The following is an 11,462-nucleotide window of genomic DNA, read 5'->3' as shown; positions in this document are numbered from 1 at the left end:
GGAAGCCCAGCCAGATGGGCGGGGTATAAATAAATTATTATTATTATTATTATTATTATTATTATTATTATTATGGACACATTCCTCTCCCAGCTGAGCCCCCACCCCCTTTGCGTCCACCCGCTTCCTTCCCCCCAGCCCCATTGGCGCGTCGGATGCAGTCAGCTGTCAGTTGATGTCAGTCAACAGATCGCTAGACCGGGTACCTTGGAAAGCGCTTAAGGATCCTCTCTCTCTCTCTCTCTCTCTCTCTCTCTCTCTGTGTGTGTGTGTGTGTGTGTGTGTGTGTGTGTGTGTGTGTGTGCACCAATCTGGCTTCCTCCCTGCCGGCTGCAGCCTGCGATTCAGCCTCTGCGGAGGCAGCTAGATGCCGCCCCCAACATACACACGCACACACGTGCGCCCGCCTCCTAAACGCAGGCTCCGGCTTGACTTCTTATAACGCAGGCTCCGCTCCGATCGCCCGGCGCGCAGACCATCTCCGGCTCTGCAAGCATCCAGACAAGTCGCCCGCAGATTTCCGTGCGATCGGAAGATCGGCTCGTCGATTTCCACCCCCCCCACCAACTTCTCCCAAGTTACTTCGCCCCCCAAAAGCGAGCTCGCTCTGCAGAAGGAAGTGGCCAGACGCCCAGGTGGCTCCGCTGAGCCGTGGCTCATAGTGGTCAGAGGACGATGTTGGAGGCTTGAAAAAACACCAGCAAACACCAGCAAAGCCCATCAAGGAGGCGGGCAGGTGTTGGGTTGTCCTCCTGGGGGAAGAAATGGCCGTAGAGAACTGCTCCGGAGCTTCATTCCCAATGAATTCTTCTGACTTCCCCGCCAGGAACAGATCAAGTAAGTCAAGGATGGTGGAGGTTTCAAGCTGGATAACTTTTCTTGAGAAAGGTTTCCCCCCCTTCTTGTTGCGGGGACAGGTAGCAAAAACCAAATTGGTTATCTTGCCTGTTCAAAACCTGTCCAAATCCAGCATCTCGCTCTCCGGTTCTTTCCCATTTAGTAGCTTTGGTAATGATGGGTGCGCGCTTTTTTTTTAAGGCAAAACAGATAAATAAAAATGGAAGCGAGTCACTATCAAAGCTTGCCTTACAGAATGGATGGTGGGGTTTAGAGCCTCACTTTTAGGAATGATGTCTGTGCTGCCTGAGCCGCCCACTCCTGCCTCGCTTCACCCCTACAGTACTTTAGAAAGTGCAACAGGTTGGGGAAATGGCTTCGCTTCAGCACCAGAGGCGGTGGACAACTCCCTCGGTGTGCATCTTGGTCTTTCCTTCCCGAGGGCGCAGTATTTGCCCCTGCAGAAGTGCCTCAACGGGGGGTGGGGGGAGGAGATCATCCAGATGTGGTTGGACCACAACTCCCATCACTATTGGCCATGTTGAGGAGAGTTGTAGTTTAGCAACATCTGGGGGGTGGCAGAGGTTAGCTGCCCCTGATGTTGGCAACATTCCCTTTTCTAAGTTAATGGGAAATGGCTGGACAGCATAGGCTGGGGCCAAAGGGATGTTTAATCCAACAACATGTGGAGGGCACCACATAGGCTACCCCTGGTGTGAATGGAATAAAGTGGGAGGGGAGCATGGAGTGCCACCTCTTTTTACGGCTTCCGAGGGTTTGTGTCTTCGCTGAACACATGGAGAGCAATAACAGCTCCTTGCAGACTAACAGGAAACAGCCTTAATGAAAAGCATTCATGTCCTGGATTACTCCCTTCAAACAACCCCCAAACCTTTCCGCTGTAGACGCCATCCTCTATGTTTCATATTAAGAAAAAATTAGCAAGGTTTTCAGCCTAATAATAAAGGCTCCTAATCCATTTACCGGCTTGCTTTCAATAGGTTCTTTTAAGATGCAGCAGGTAATGCTTCTGAGGTCATTCAATTGAAAGTAATTTGTTTTGACTGTACAACACAGACCATTCATTTATTGCTCGCAAAAGAAATCTCAAGCATACTGACTGATCCAGCTATGTGCATAAACAGCAAACCCATAAGCCCTTTCACTTCGTGGAGGAGCTCACATTAAAATGATTTTTTTTTTAAAAAAAATGTTAAATGAGTGGTTTAGGAATTGAATGACTCACACATATTAATCTCAATAATGCTTTAAGATGTTTATGATGTTTTAAAAACCCATGCAGTTTTCTGCTCCTGCTGCTGCTAACTCTGCTGCTGACAACAAACACTCAAGGCACCAGTGACTTATCTTATCTGTAGTGGGGGGGGATTGAATATTGTGTCTGATTTAAAGATAGGTAAGCTGAGTGCAAAAGGTTGCAATCTGACATATATTTACTAGGGGGTGAGGTTGTATTCACCAGGAAACAAGTGCCATTGAAACCACCGTACTAACATCTGAGCTTGCTTAAGATTGGATGTTAAGTCCTACTTTGACTTGACTCTTGAGTAAACATCCTTAGCTTCATGCTATGGATTATGTATGGTAAAGTTAAAGGTAAAGGTAAAGGGACCCCTGACCATTAGGTTCAGTCGTGACCGACTCTGGGGTTGCGGCGCTCATCTCGCTTTATTGGCTTTATTGGCGTACAGCTTCCAGGTCATGTGGCCAGCATGACTAAGCCGCTTCTGGCGAACCAGAGCAGTGCACGGAAATGCCGTTTACCTTCCCGCCGGAGTGGTACCTATTTATCTACTTGCATTTTGACATGCTTTTGAACTGCTAGGTTGGCAGGAGCAGGGACCAAGCAACGGGAGCTCACCCCGTTGCGGGGATTCGAACCAGCGACCTTCTGATTGGCAAGTCCTAGGCTCTGTGGTTTAACCCACAGGTGTGTGGATTTGGCAGGAAAAGAGATTAGCAGTGGTGTGCACACCTTAGACCAGGGCACCACTTGGACTGCGTAAGCAAGCCTGCTGGTATTCAGATACTGAAGACGATACTGTCTTGCTTCCATAGCTGAAGTAAAATTCAATGGCCAGTCTGCTCGATTTGTGGTAGAGTGTTGGCAAAAGTGGGAATCTTTCCTTCACGGGCAGCAAAATGCCTTAGGCCAGCCTTGGAGTTGGAAGAGAAACCATGTATGCCATGTTGAATTCAATTAAAAATTAGGGCTGGCACTTGAGGAAAAAGAAAGAAATCTTAGGCTCTGTTCACACTCCTGGTTGCTGTGCACTCATTGCATTTCCAGCACTGGGTTTCTAATCCAAAATGCACATGTAACCTGGACTTTGTTATAAGATGCTAGTCTGATGCCCGGTTTCGCAAAGCAGCTTCTCACTGATTGGAGTAAAGACGTTCCTGCCCCATCAATGGAAGTGACTGAGTGTGGTAGAAGAATGACGAACTTCGGGGTGTAGTGCTGTCATCCACAAGGACCTCTGACCCCCAAGTGTGCCTCATCCCATGCATGGGGTGGTGGGTGGGAGTGGGGTGCAGAGGGTAAACAACACCCTCTTTGCTCACACAGGGGACTCATGCACTGGGTGCATGCATGGGGCACCTGGTTCATGCCCCCCAAGATTCTGTGCCCAGGGCCACACACACACACCCTGGCCACCCAAGCTATGGTACTGGTCAAGCTTCATATACAGACACACCAGTGGAGGATGGTGGTCCTCAGGACTGGTGGGGCAGAAGGAAGGGAGGTCAACAGGAGATGGAGCCAGAACCAGTGATAGGGCTTCAGGGCTGGCTGAAGACACACTGATCTTGGTGGGACAGTGCCTCCCTTGTCCTTATGCCTCCACTGCTACTCGGGAGAAGCCCCCTAACCACAACATTTCTTTTCAAATGCTATATATTTTAATTCATGCTTAAACTGTGTTAAACACATTAAAGGAAACCTCCCCAGAATATGATCTCTACCAAAGCAGATTTATACCCAAACAAATAACAATGCACTGTTCCTTCCAAGACCTGGTAAACAGTGGAAATGTTATCTGTGAAACTGATGCCAAAGGTCCATTTCTCCTTTGTATGGTTTCTATATTTTCTTATACCATGTGGCTGCTGTTTCCTCTGCTGTCTCTTGACTCTGTGCCCAGCTCCACCAGCCTTTGGGCTAAACACTCTCTCTGCATGCCAGATGGCACTGTGGGAAGATGAGGTGACTAGCTACAGTGACTATGTACCTTTGTCTTGTGTCATCTGATGAGAGTCACGGGTGCAAAACCCAAGAAACTCTCTGTGTCTTTTGCATCAAGCTGTCACACATGAGCAGTGCAGAAGTTTGGTAGCCTGTTCGCTGGAAGGGCTCCTGCGCCTTCAAGAAGTGCTTCACATTCAGAAAGTTAGCAGTTGTTGAAACCAGAGGCCTCTGGAAAACCCACAAGATGACATGAGGGCAACAGCCCTTTTCTCCTGTTCCCTACAAACCAGGATTCAGAGGTATAATGTCTCTGATTCATCTTAAAACAGATTTCTCACATCCAAAGCTCTGTAATGTATTGACTCATGTAGAAGAGTGAATTTCAGTTGATCCAGGTTTTCTCAGGAGAAGTTGCACATGTATGATTCTACGAACTGCATCTCACATTTTTGGGTTTCTTTTCATTTATTGCACTGGAAGCAAGATAAGGCTCCCTTACAGAAGCGCCTGTCCCAATGATCAGGTCAAGGAGGTTTAAGGAGTTCTTGGAGCATGAATTCCTATTGTGTAATTTTAGACGGGTGGCCCCCAGACAGTCTTCTTCTTTTTTGGCGAGGATGGGTATAAGAATGTCTATTTCTCAAAGCTCGCACAATGCTTAGAAAAGAAAACCTCAAGAACTTGTCTGGCCTTGAGCACTGAGTGCCTTGAACTGGGGAAGGAGGAAAGTATTTGCTGCTCAGTCTCTGCAAAATATCTCCAGCTGGACCTGCTTTGCAAATCCAGGCTGTTCAGGCAGAAAGATCTTAAATGAACGGCTGAGGTTTGAACATCTCTCTGCTTTCTTAGTCTCCATTTCGAGGGCTTCCAGACTGGGACCAAATATTGCACAGTTTGTGCTGTGTTCCTGAAGTTGTTCAGGTTTCCAGCTGATGAACTGTTCCCAATAATCTCTGGTATTCATGGAAAACAAGGTAGGGGAGCCACAGAACTATGCTGTCACCCAGGAGGTGAGAAGGTGATTGAATATGGGTGGGTCGAGTACAAAAAGGTGGCTGTGAATTAATCCCTCCTGACTTCAGGCAATAAGAAAGCTAGGAAACAGTGTTGGGTATGACAGGAGAGTTAATCATACCATCAAACTGCAGTAATGAGCCCTGGGGCACTTCCCCTGGATTAATAACTAGCTGGGAAAGAGTGACTGCAGTTCACGAACAACTGAAATGAGGCCCCATTAAGTCTGAGAAGGCAATTAAGCCTCCTAGAAATGAACTGTGCCAATGTTTGTCTTTTGTTTATGCCTTGAATTTGACAAGGGAGGGAAATGCCTACAAGGGGAAGTGGGGGTGTACTGTTTCATTTTGGATGGATGACTCATCATATAAACATCTGGATAGCTTGAAATATCCATTCAAAAATTAATACCTGTCCATCACTCAGATACACTCTGTCTGGTCCCCTTCATCTTAAAACCAAGAAGTGATAAAACACAGAGCTCTTTCCCCCCTTTTTTCCCTTTTGCAGAGTGTCTTAATCTTTAGCAAGCGCTCAGGTTTTCCTGCTTTGACACAAGGCAGGCGGGCGACAGGCTATTAGAATTGCCAACTTCCTTTCTCTCTCCAGCTTCTGCGACTTTGACAACGGGTGCAACTGGAAGAAATTGAGCAAGGCAATGCTTTCCCCATCGCTGCATCTCCATGCTGGGGAAAGCTTAACCTAATCAAATTTCTGTCTATCGTGAAACTGTTAAAAACACAGGAGCCCTGTTAGGGTGGAAAAGTGGGAAAACAGGAAGAGAAAGACTGGATCTGTAAATTCCATGTTGTGTGGTATCTAAAGAAGGAAAGGTCTACACAATGAGGTTCCTGGCAAAGTCCCTGGCAGGGAAGTCACCTAAACACCATTATACCCATTGCAGGCTAGATTCTGCTCCCTTGACAGCAGTTATTTGCATAAAATTTGCTGCTTGAGCATATTCTTCTACGCCAGGGATGGGGAACCTGTGACTTTCCTGATAGTGTTGGATCCCCAGCTTCCATCAGCAACCATGGCCATTCTTCTCTTCTCTTCTCTTCTCTTCTCTTCTCTTCTCTTCTCTTCTCTTCTCTTCCCATTTTATTGTTGCATCTATAACTCACCTTCTTCTCGAAGGAGCTCAAAGTGGTATAATGGCTCCCCCACCCTCATTTAATCCCCACAACAACCCTGTGAGGTAGGTTAGGCTGAGAGGAAGTGACTGGCTTCATGAGTGAGTGGGGATTTCAACCCTGATCTCCCAGGTCCTAGTATGACACTCTGACCACTACACCACACTGGCCAATGGTTTGGGATGATGGGAGTTGTAGTCCAGCAACATCTGGAAGGCAACAGGTTCCCCATCACTGTCCACTCCCTATCCCATTGGTGCTCACCACAGCTTCCATTTTCAGTGAATGGCCAGATCATGTGGAAAGGATGACAGATTTGTAGCCCACTGGTAGTGTACCTGAGGTCCCAGGTCCATTCCCTGACATCTCTAGGTATGGCTGGGAGGGACCCTTGTCCGAAATCCTGGAGAGCTGCTGCCCATCAGTTTAGAGTAGACATCATTGAGCAAGATAGACCAATGGTCTGACTTGGTGTCAGAGAGTTCCCTGTGTTCCTGCTCCTTTCATAGCTGTGTAGAGCTGTCTTTTCATGACAGATTTGGTGGAGGAGAGGGAGGGAAGAGACCGTAAAGTGCACTCATTTGCAATTGCCTCTTCACAACTAGTAATGCTATAGGAGTGCTTCCTCCTTTGCATCTGGCCGCCTGAGTCATAAATAGAGCTGAGGCAATTTGAAAACATTAGGTGCCAAAGCCCTGCCGTCCTTGACAGTGCAGATACCGAGCAGCGATATTTTTAGAAGTCATGTGGAGTTAACAAGCTAGCTTCACATCATGTGACACGGGGGACAACAATGTGAAGAGACTATTGCCCTCACATCCTGCTTGTGGACTTCCCAAAAGGTATCTGGTTGTGGGAAACAAGATGGCGGACTAGATTAACTTGTAGTCTGATGAAGTGGGTCTGCTCTTCTGTTCTGACACGTGTAACTTAGGTCTTAAATGTATAGTGCTCACAAATTGGCCTTTCCTGTTGGGAAACTGAAGGCTGGCTGTCCAAACAAATATAGCCTCAGAGGGCTACAAAGTGCAAGGACACTCACTATTCTTTTTTATATATATATAATTTTTATTAATTTCAACATACCAATTATTATACATTCCACAGAACTTCACATCTTATACAATCTTTTTGGACTTCCATCAGCACCTCTGATGATCCACCATTTTTATCATTTCTTCTGCATTTCTTAAATTCCTATTGCCTTTAATTATCTTAACTCACATTCCACCTCTTTCACCATTTTTGCAATAATTCAAATAATTTACCTCACAAAACTTCTTGCAGACCTGCAAACGTAATCTGGTCATCACAATTACTTTTCAAATAGTCTGTAAATTTACACCAGTCTTCTGTGAATCTCTGGTAGGACATTCACTATTCTCTCTCTCTCTCTTTCTCTGGCTTGTTTTTGGCAGTGATGGAAAGGCCAACTCCCTACACCAATGTGATCATGCCGAGTTTGTTTGGCATCATTTGCTTCCTCGGCATCGTCGGGAACCTCATTGTGATCTACACCATTATCAAGAAGAAGAAGTTGAGGTGCAAACAGACAGTGCCCGACATCTTCATCTTCAACCTCTCCATTGTGGACCTGCTTTTCCTGCTGGGGATGCCTTTCCTCATCCACCAACTCCTTGGCAACGGGGCCTGGTATTTTGGAGCTCCTTTATGCACCATCATCACCGCTCTAGACACCAACAGCCAGATCACCAGCACCAACATCCTGACAGTCATGACCTTGGACCGTTACCTGGCCACCGTCTATCCTCTGAAGTCCACTTACGTCCGGACGCCGTGTGTGGCAGCCTTAGTGATTGGCCTGGTGTGGCTCCTCTCTCTCCTGACTATCATCCCAGTGTGGATGTATGCAGGGCTGATGCCTTTGGAGGATGGGAGTGCCCGCTGTGCCCTTTTGCTTCCCAATCCTGAGACTGATATTTACTGGTTCACCATCTACCAGTTCATGCTCGCTTTTGCCATCCCACTGTTCATCATCTGCGTGGTCTACTTTAAGATCCTCCAGCATATGGCTACCACTGTGGTACCCTTGCCCCAGAGGAGCCTCCGGGTACGTACCAAGAAGGTCACCCGAATGGCAGTTGCCATCTGCTCTGCTTTCTTCATTTGCTGGGCGCCCTTCTACATCCTTCAGCTGGTGCATCTGGGCATAGACACCCCTTCCGTGGCCTTCTTCTATGCCTACAACTTTGCCATCAGCTTGGGCTATGCCAACAGTTGCCTCAATCCCTTCCTCTACATTGCGCTGAGTGAGACCTTCAAGCGCCAATTCATGGTGGCCATTCGTCCGGCCAAGGAACAGTTCCGGGTCAACAACAACAACAACAGCACAACAGAAGCCAGCGTGTGCCTGAAGCTTGCCCCAGAATCCACCCAGCAGACTCAGTTTCTGGAGGACTTTTCTCCGCACTCGTTGCCTGTGACGGTTGCCGTTCACTGAGGACTCCGTTAGTCCTGCAGCTATGAGACTACGAAAAGCTTTTCCTTCACAATGCTGAAATGGATGGTGGGCAGGTGGACTGATTGGGGCCGGTACTGTCATTAGGCAAGCTGAGGAGGTGATGGAGGCTTTCCGTGTAGGTGAACTTTCCTCTGATACTTGGTGAGAGATTGCCAGTAACTGCAACGTATGCAAAAGCAACCACCCCAGTTTGCAAGAAACCTAGGGATGAGTCAGAAGAAGGCATGATGAAGAAGCCAAAATGATCAGTTGAACAGCAAACGGACAAGGGCATGCAAATAGTATGAAAACACAACAACTTACTGCCTTCAATGGAGCTGAGTAACCTCTGTCTAACACAGGAAAACCAGCATAAAAAAATACATTGGCCATAACCAATTATTAAGCAAAAAGTCAAGCAAGTGGAGATTCATTTTCTGTGTCCATGGCAGTATGAACTACAAACAAGAAATGCCCCATCTCCTGCATTGTAACACCTCATACAATGCCCATTGTCTGGAGAAGTTCCAAGAAAGACTTGGTTGAACATAAGGAAGGATCACAGCTTGCCCAAGGATGGAGTAAGGAAAGGCATTAAGGACCTGTCAGTAATTCCTGGCGTCACTCACTGAAGCAGGTGAATGGCAGCAGGCTTCAACTTCAGAGTCTTCTTAGGAGTCATGTGACCACTGGAGGCTGCTCCTGAATCTCAAGAGTGGTGGGGATGCAGTTATGGGGAAATCTCAGCCTCTTGGTTTCTCCCTTTGACATGGCTGCTGCAGAGCTTCTGACCACAAAAAGTGGAGTGTTGACACTTCTGTGTAGAAGGGATGGATAACTTGCCAGCATTAGGGCTGTTGTACCTTGAACAGTCAAAAGGTACAAGACCTCAAATGCTTCAACATATGCCATTTGTTTTGTCACAGTGCTGAACAACTTTGAAGAATTGTTCCTGGCAAAATTCCCTTATTGTCTTTGTAACTATTATGCTGTCCCTGCATTGTCCCAACACAAACCATCACCTATGGTTCTGTGATGAGTAGAAAGACCATGAAACTCAGCTAAGCTCTTTTTCTTTCCTTTGCAAAGGTTTAACAGCTTCTTGAAGTCAAGCTGGGGCCTATTGAATAAAAATAACAACAAACCATCAGCATTTGGTGTGCATAAAAGTGCTTACAGAGAAAGGGGTCTTTTTGGGAGGTGGCATCAGAAAGAATGATTGCATGCATCTGACCAACATTGCCAGTTTTTCAACCAGCATCTGGAGCTGTGTGTTTTGAAAGAGCTCGAGATTGTTCAGAAATCGGCAGGTGAAGTTTTACACAGTGTGGAGGAGCTCATTTTATAAGGTGCTAGTGGCTGCAGGTCAAGTAGCCATTAAAAGTACAGGAACAGCAGCTGGTCAGGAAAAGTGGCAATCCCATGCCCAAGATTCACAAGCTACAAGGATGCTGGAGACAACTAGTCCAACTGGAAGTTCAATCCTAACTATGTCTATAGATGCAAACCAGGAAGCCAGAGGTGGGTGCCCCTTTTCCCAATGCTCCCCATTATTCATCATTTTATTCCCTTTCGATTAAATTGTGCAGTCAGCAGTGAAGAAAGCTACCACTTGCTAGCAACTTCAAAGAGGGCTTTGGGAACTAATTGCCTTTTCTCGACTTTTCTCAAACCTCAGGTGGCTAAATGCAGCTCTGATAAGTCGCATCACACTGAACCAGACAGTTTATCGTTAAGGCTCAATCCAGGACTCATTAGCAGCTCTGGCAAAGCTTGTGTGGAGCCAGTGTGGTGTAGTGGTTAAGAGCGGTGGACTCGTAATCTGGTGAACCGGGTTCGCTTCCCCGCTCCTCCACATGCAGCTGCTGGGTGACCTTGGGCTAGTCACACTTCTCTGAAGTCTCTCAGCCCCACTCACCTCACAGAGTGTTTGTTGTGGGGGAGGAAGGGAAAGGAGATTGTTAGCCGCTTTGAGACTCCTTAGGGTAGTGATAAAGCAAGATATCAAATCCAAACATTTCTTCTTGTTGTCTGGATGGTTTGTGCAGCGGTGGAGCATATGCCTGCGCTGGCCAGTGCGGGGACGATCCTGAGGGGGGGGGGCACAGAGGGTGCCCTCCCACGTGCCACATTTCAGGGTAGGAGAGGGGCAGGGAAGCTGCTGCTCAGTCTCCTCTACTCTCTGCAGCTGGGTCAGACATTACCCGGCAACAAAGCTCCTGCGGTCAGGTGTGCCTCACCATGGCTGAGGAGAGCTGCTCTCTGCTGCTGGGTCAGAAGAGCTGCCACCACCGGATGCGAGGTGTGCCGCCCACTCGCCTGCCATTTTGTCACCCCCCTCAGTCATGACACCCAGGGCAGCCCGCACCACCCGCACCCCCCTTCCTACGCCTGGGTTTGTGCTACAGTCTTTTTCCCCCCTGTCTGATCAGAAATGAGGGAAGAAATGAGATGATGAACGCAGGAAAAATACAGTGCAGTTATGTAAATATAAAGTGTTAAGTGTCGTTTGCTGATGTAATATGCTGAAAATGGGAGCTTACATGAGCAACGTTATGTTTTGAGCATGTATTTGAAGAATAAAGGAATTAAGAAATTCTGCTTTGTTCAAAAATCCCAATTCTTTTTCGGAACCGCCCTGTTTAGGGAAGCTTTTAATGTTTGATGCATTACTGTATTTTAATATTTTGTACGAAGCCACACAGAGTGGCTGGGGAAGCCCAGCCAGATGGGCGGGGTATAAATAATAAAACATTATTAATATTATTATTATTAGTATTCCAAATATATATTGAGGGGTTTATAC

At 47.1% G+C, this 11,462-nt stretch overlaps 1 protein-coding gene across 1 annotated transcript; it reads left to right on the top strand.

Annotated features, from left to right (window-relative positions):
- The first annotated feature begins 440 nt into the window (after positions 1 to 440).
- Positions 441 to 11,252, top strand: LOC310756217 (melanin-concentrating hormone receptor 1-like). Its single transcript, XM_083599922.1, has 2 exons — positions 441 to 837; positions 7,614 to 11,252. Exons 1-2 carry the CDS (start codon positions 765 to 767, stop codon positions 8,654 to 8,656), a joined length of 1,116 nt encoding a protein of 371 aa, XP_083456048.1. The 5' UTR covers positions 441 to 764; the 3' UTR covers positions 8,657 to 11,252.
- The last annotated feature ends 210 nt before the right edge of the window (positions 11,253 to 11,462 follow it).

This window comes from Podarcis filfolensis (genome assembly GCF_964270895.1).
Source record: "Podarcis filfolensis genome assembly, chromosome: 2".
In the NCBI taxonomy this organism is placed as follows: domain Eukaryota; kingdom Metazoa; phylum Chordata; class Lepidosauria; order Squamata; family Lacertidae; genus Podarcis; species Podarcis filfolensis.
The sequence above is the reverse complement of the archived record's forward strand: the minus strand, read 5'-3'. Positions and strand labels throughout refer to the sequence as shown.

What these genes read in the sequence shown, in the direction of transcription:
- LOC310756217 (XM_083599922.1), top strand. Translation starts at nt 765, where the DNA reads ATGGCCGTAGAGAACTGCTCCGGAGCTTCATTCCCAATGAATTCTTCT. An exon ending in CCCCGCCAGGAACAGATCAA is followed by an intron (nt 838 to 7,613) that starts GTAAGTCAAGGA and finishes TGTTTTTGGCAG; the next exon opens with TGATGGAAAGGCCAACTCCC.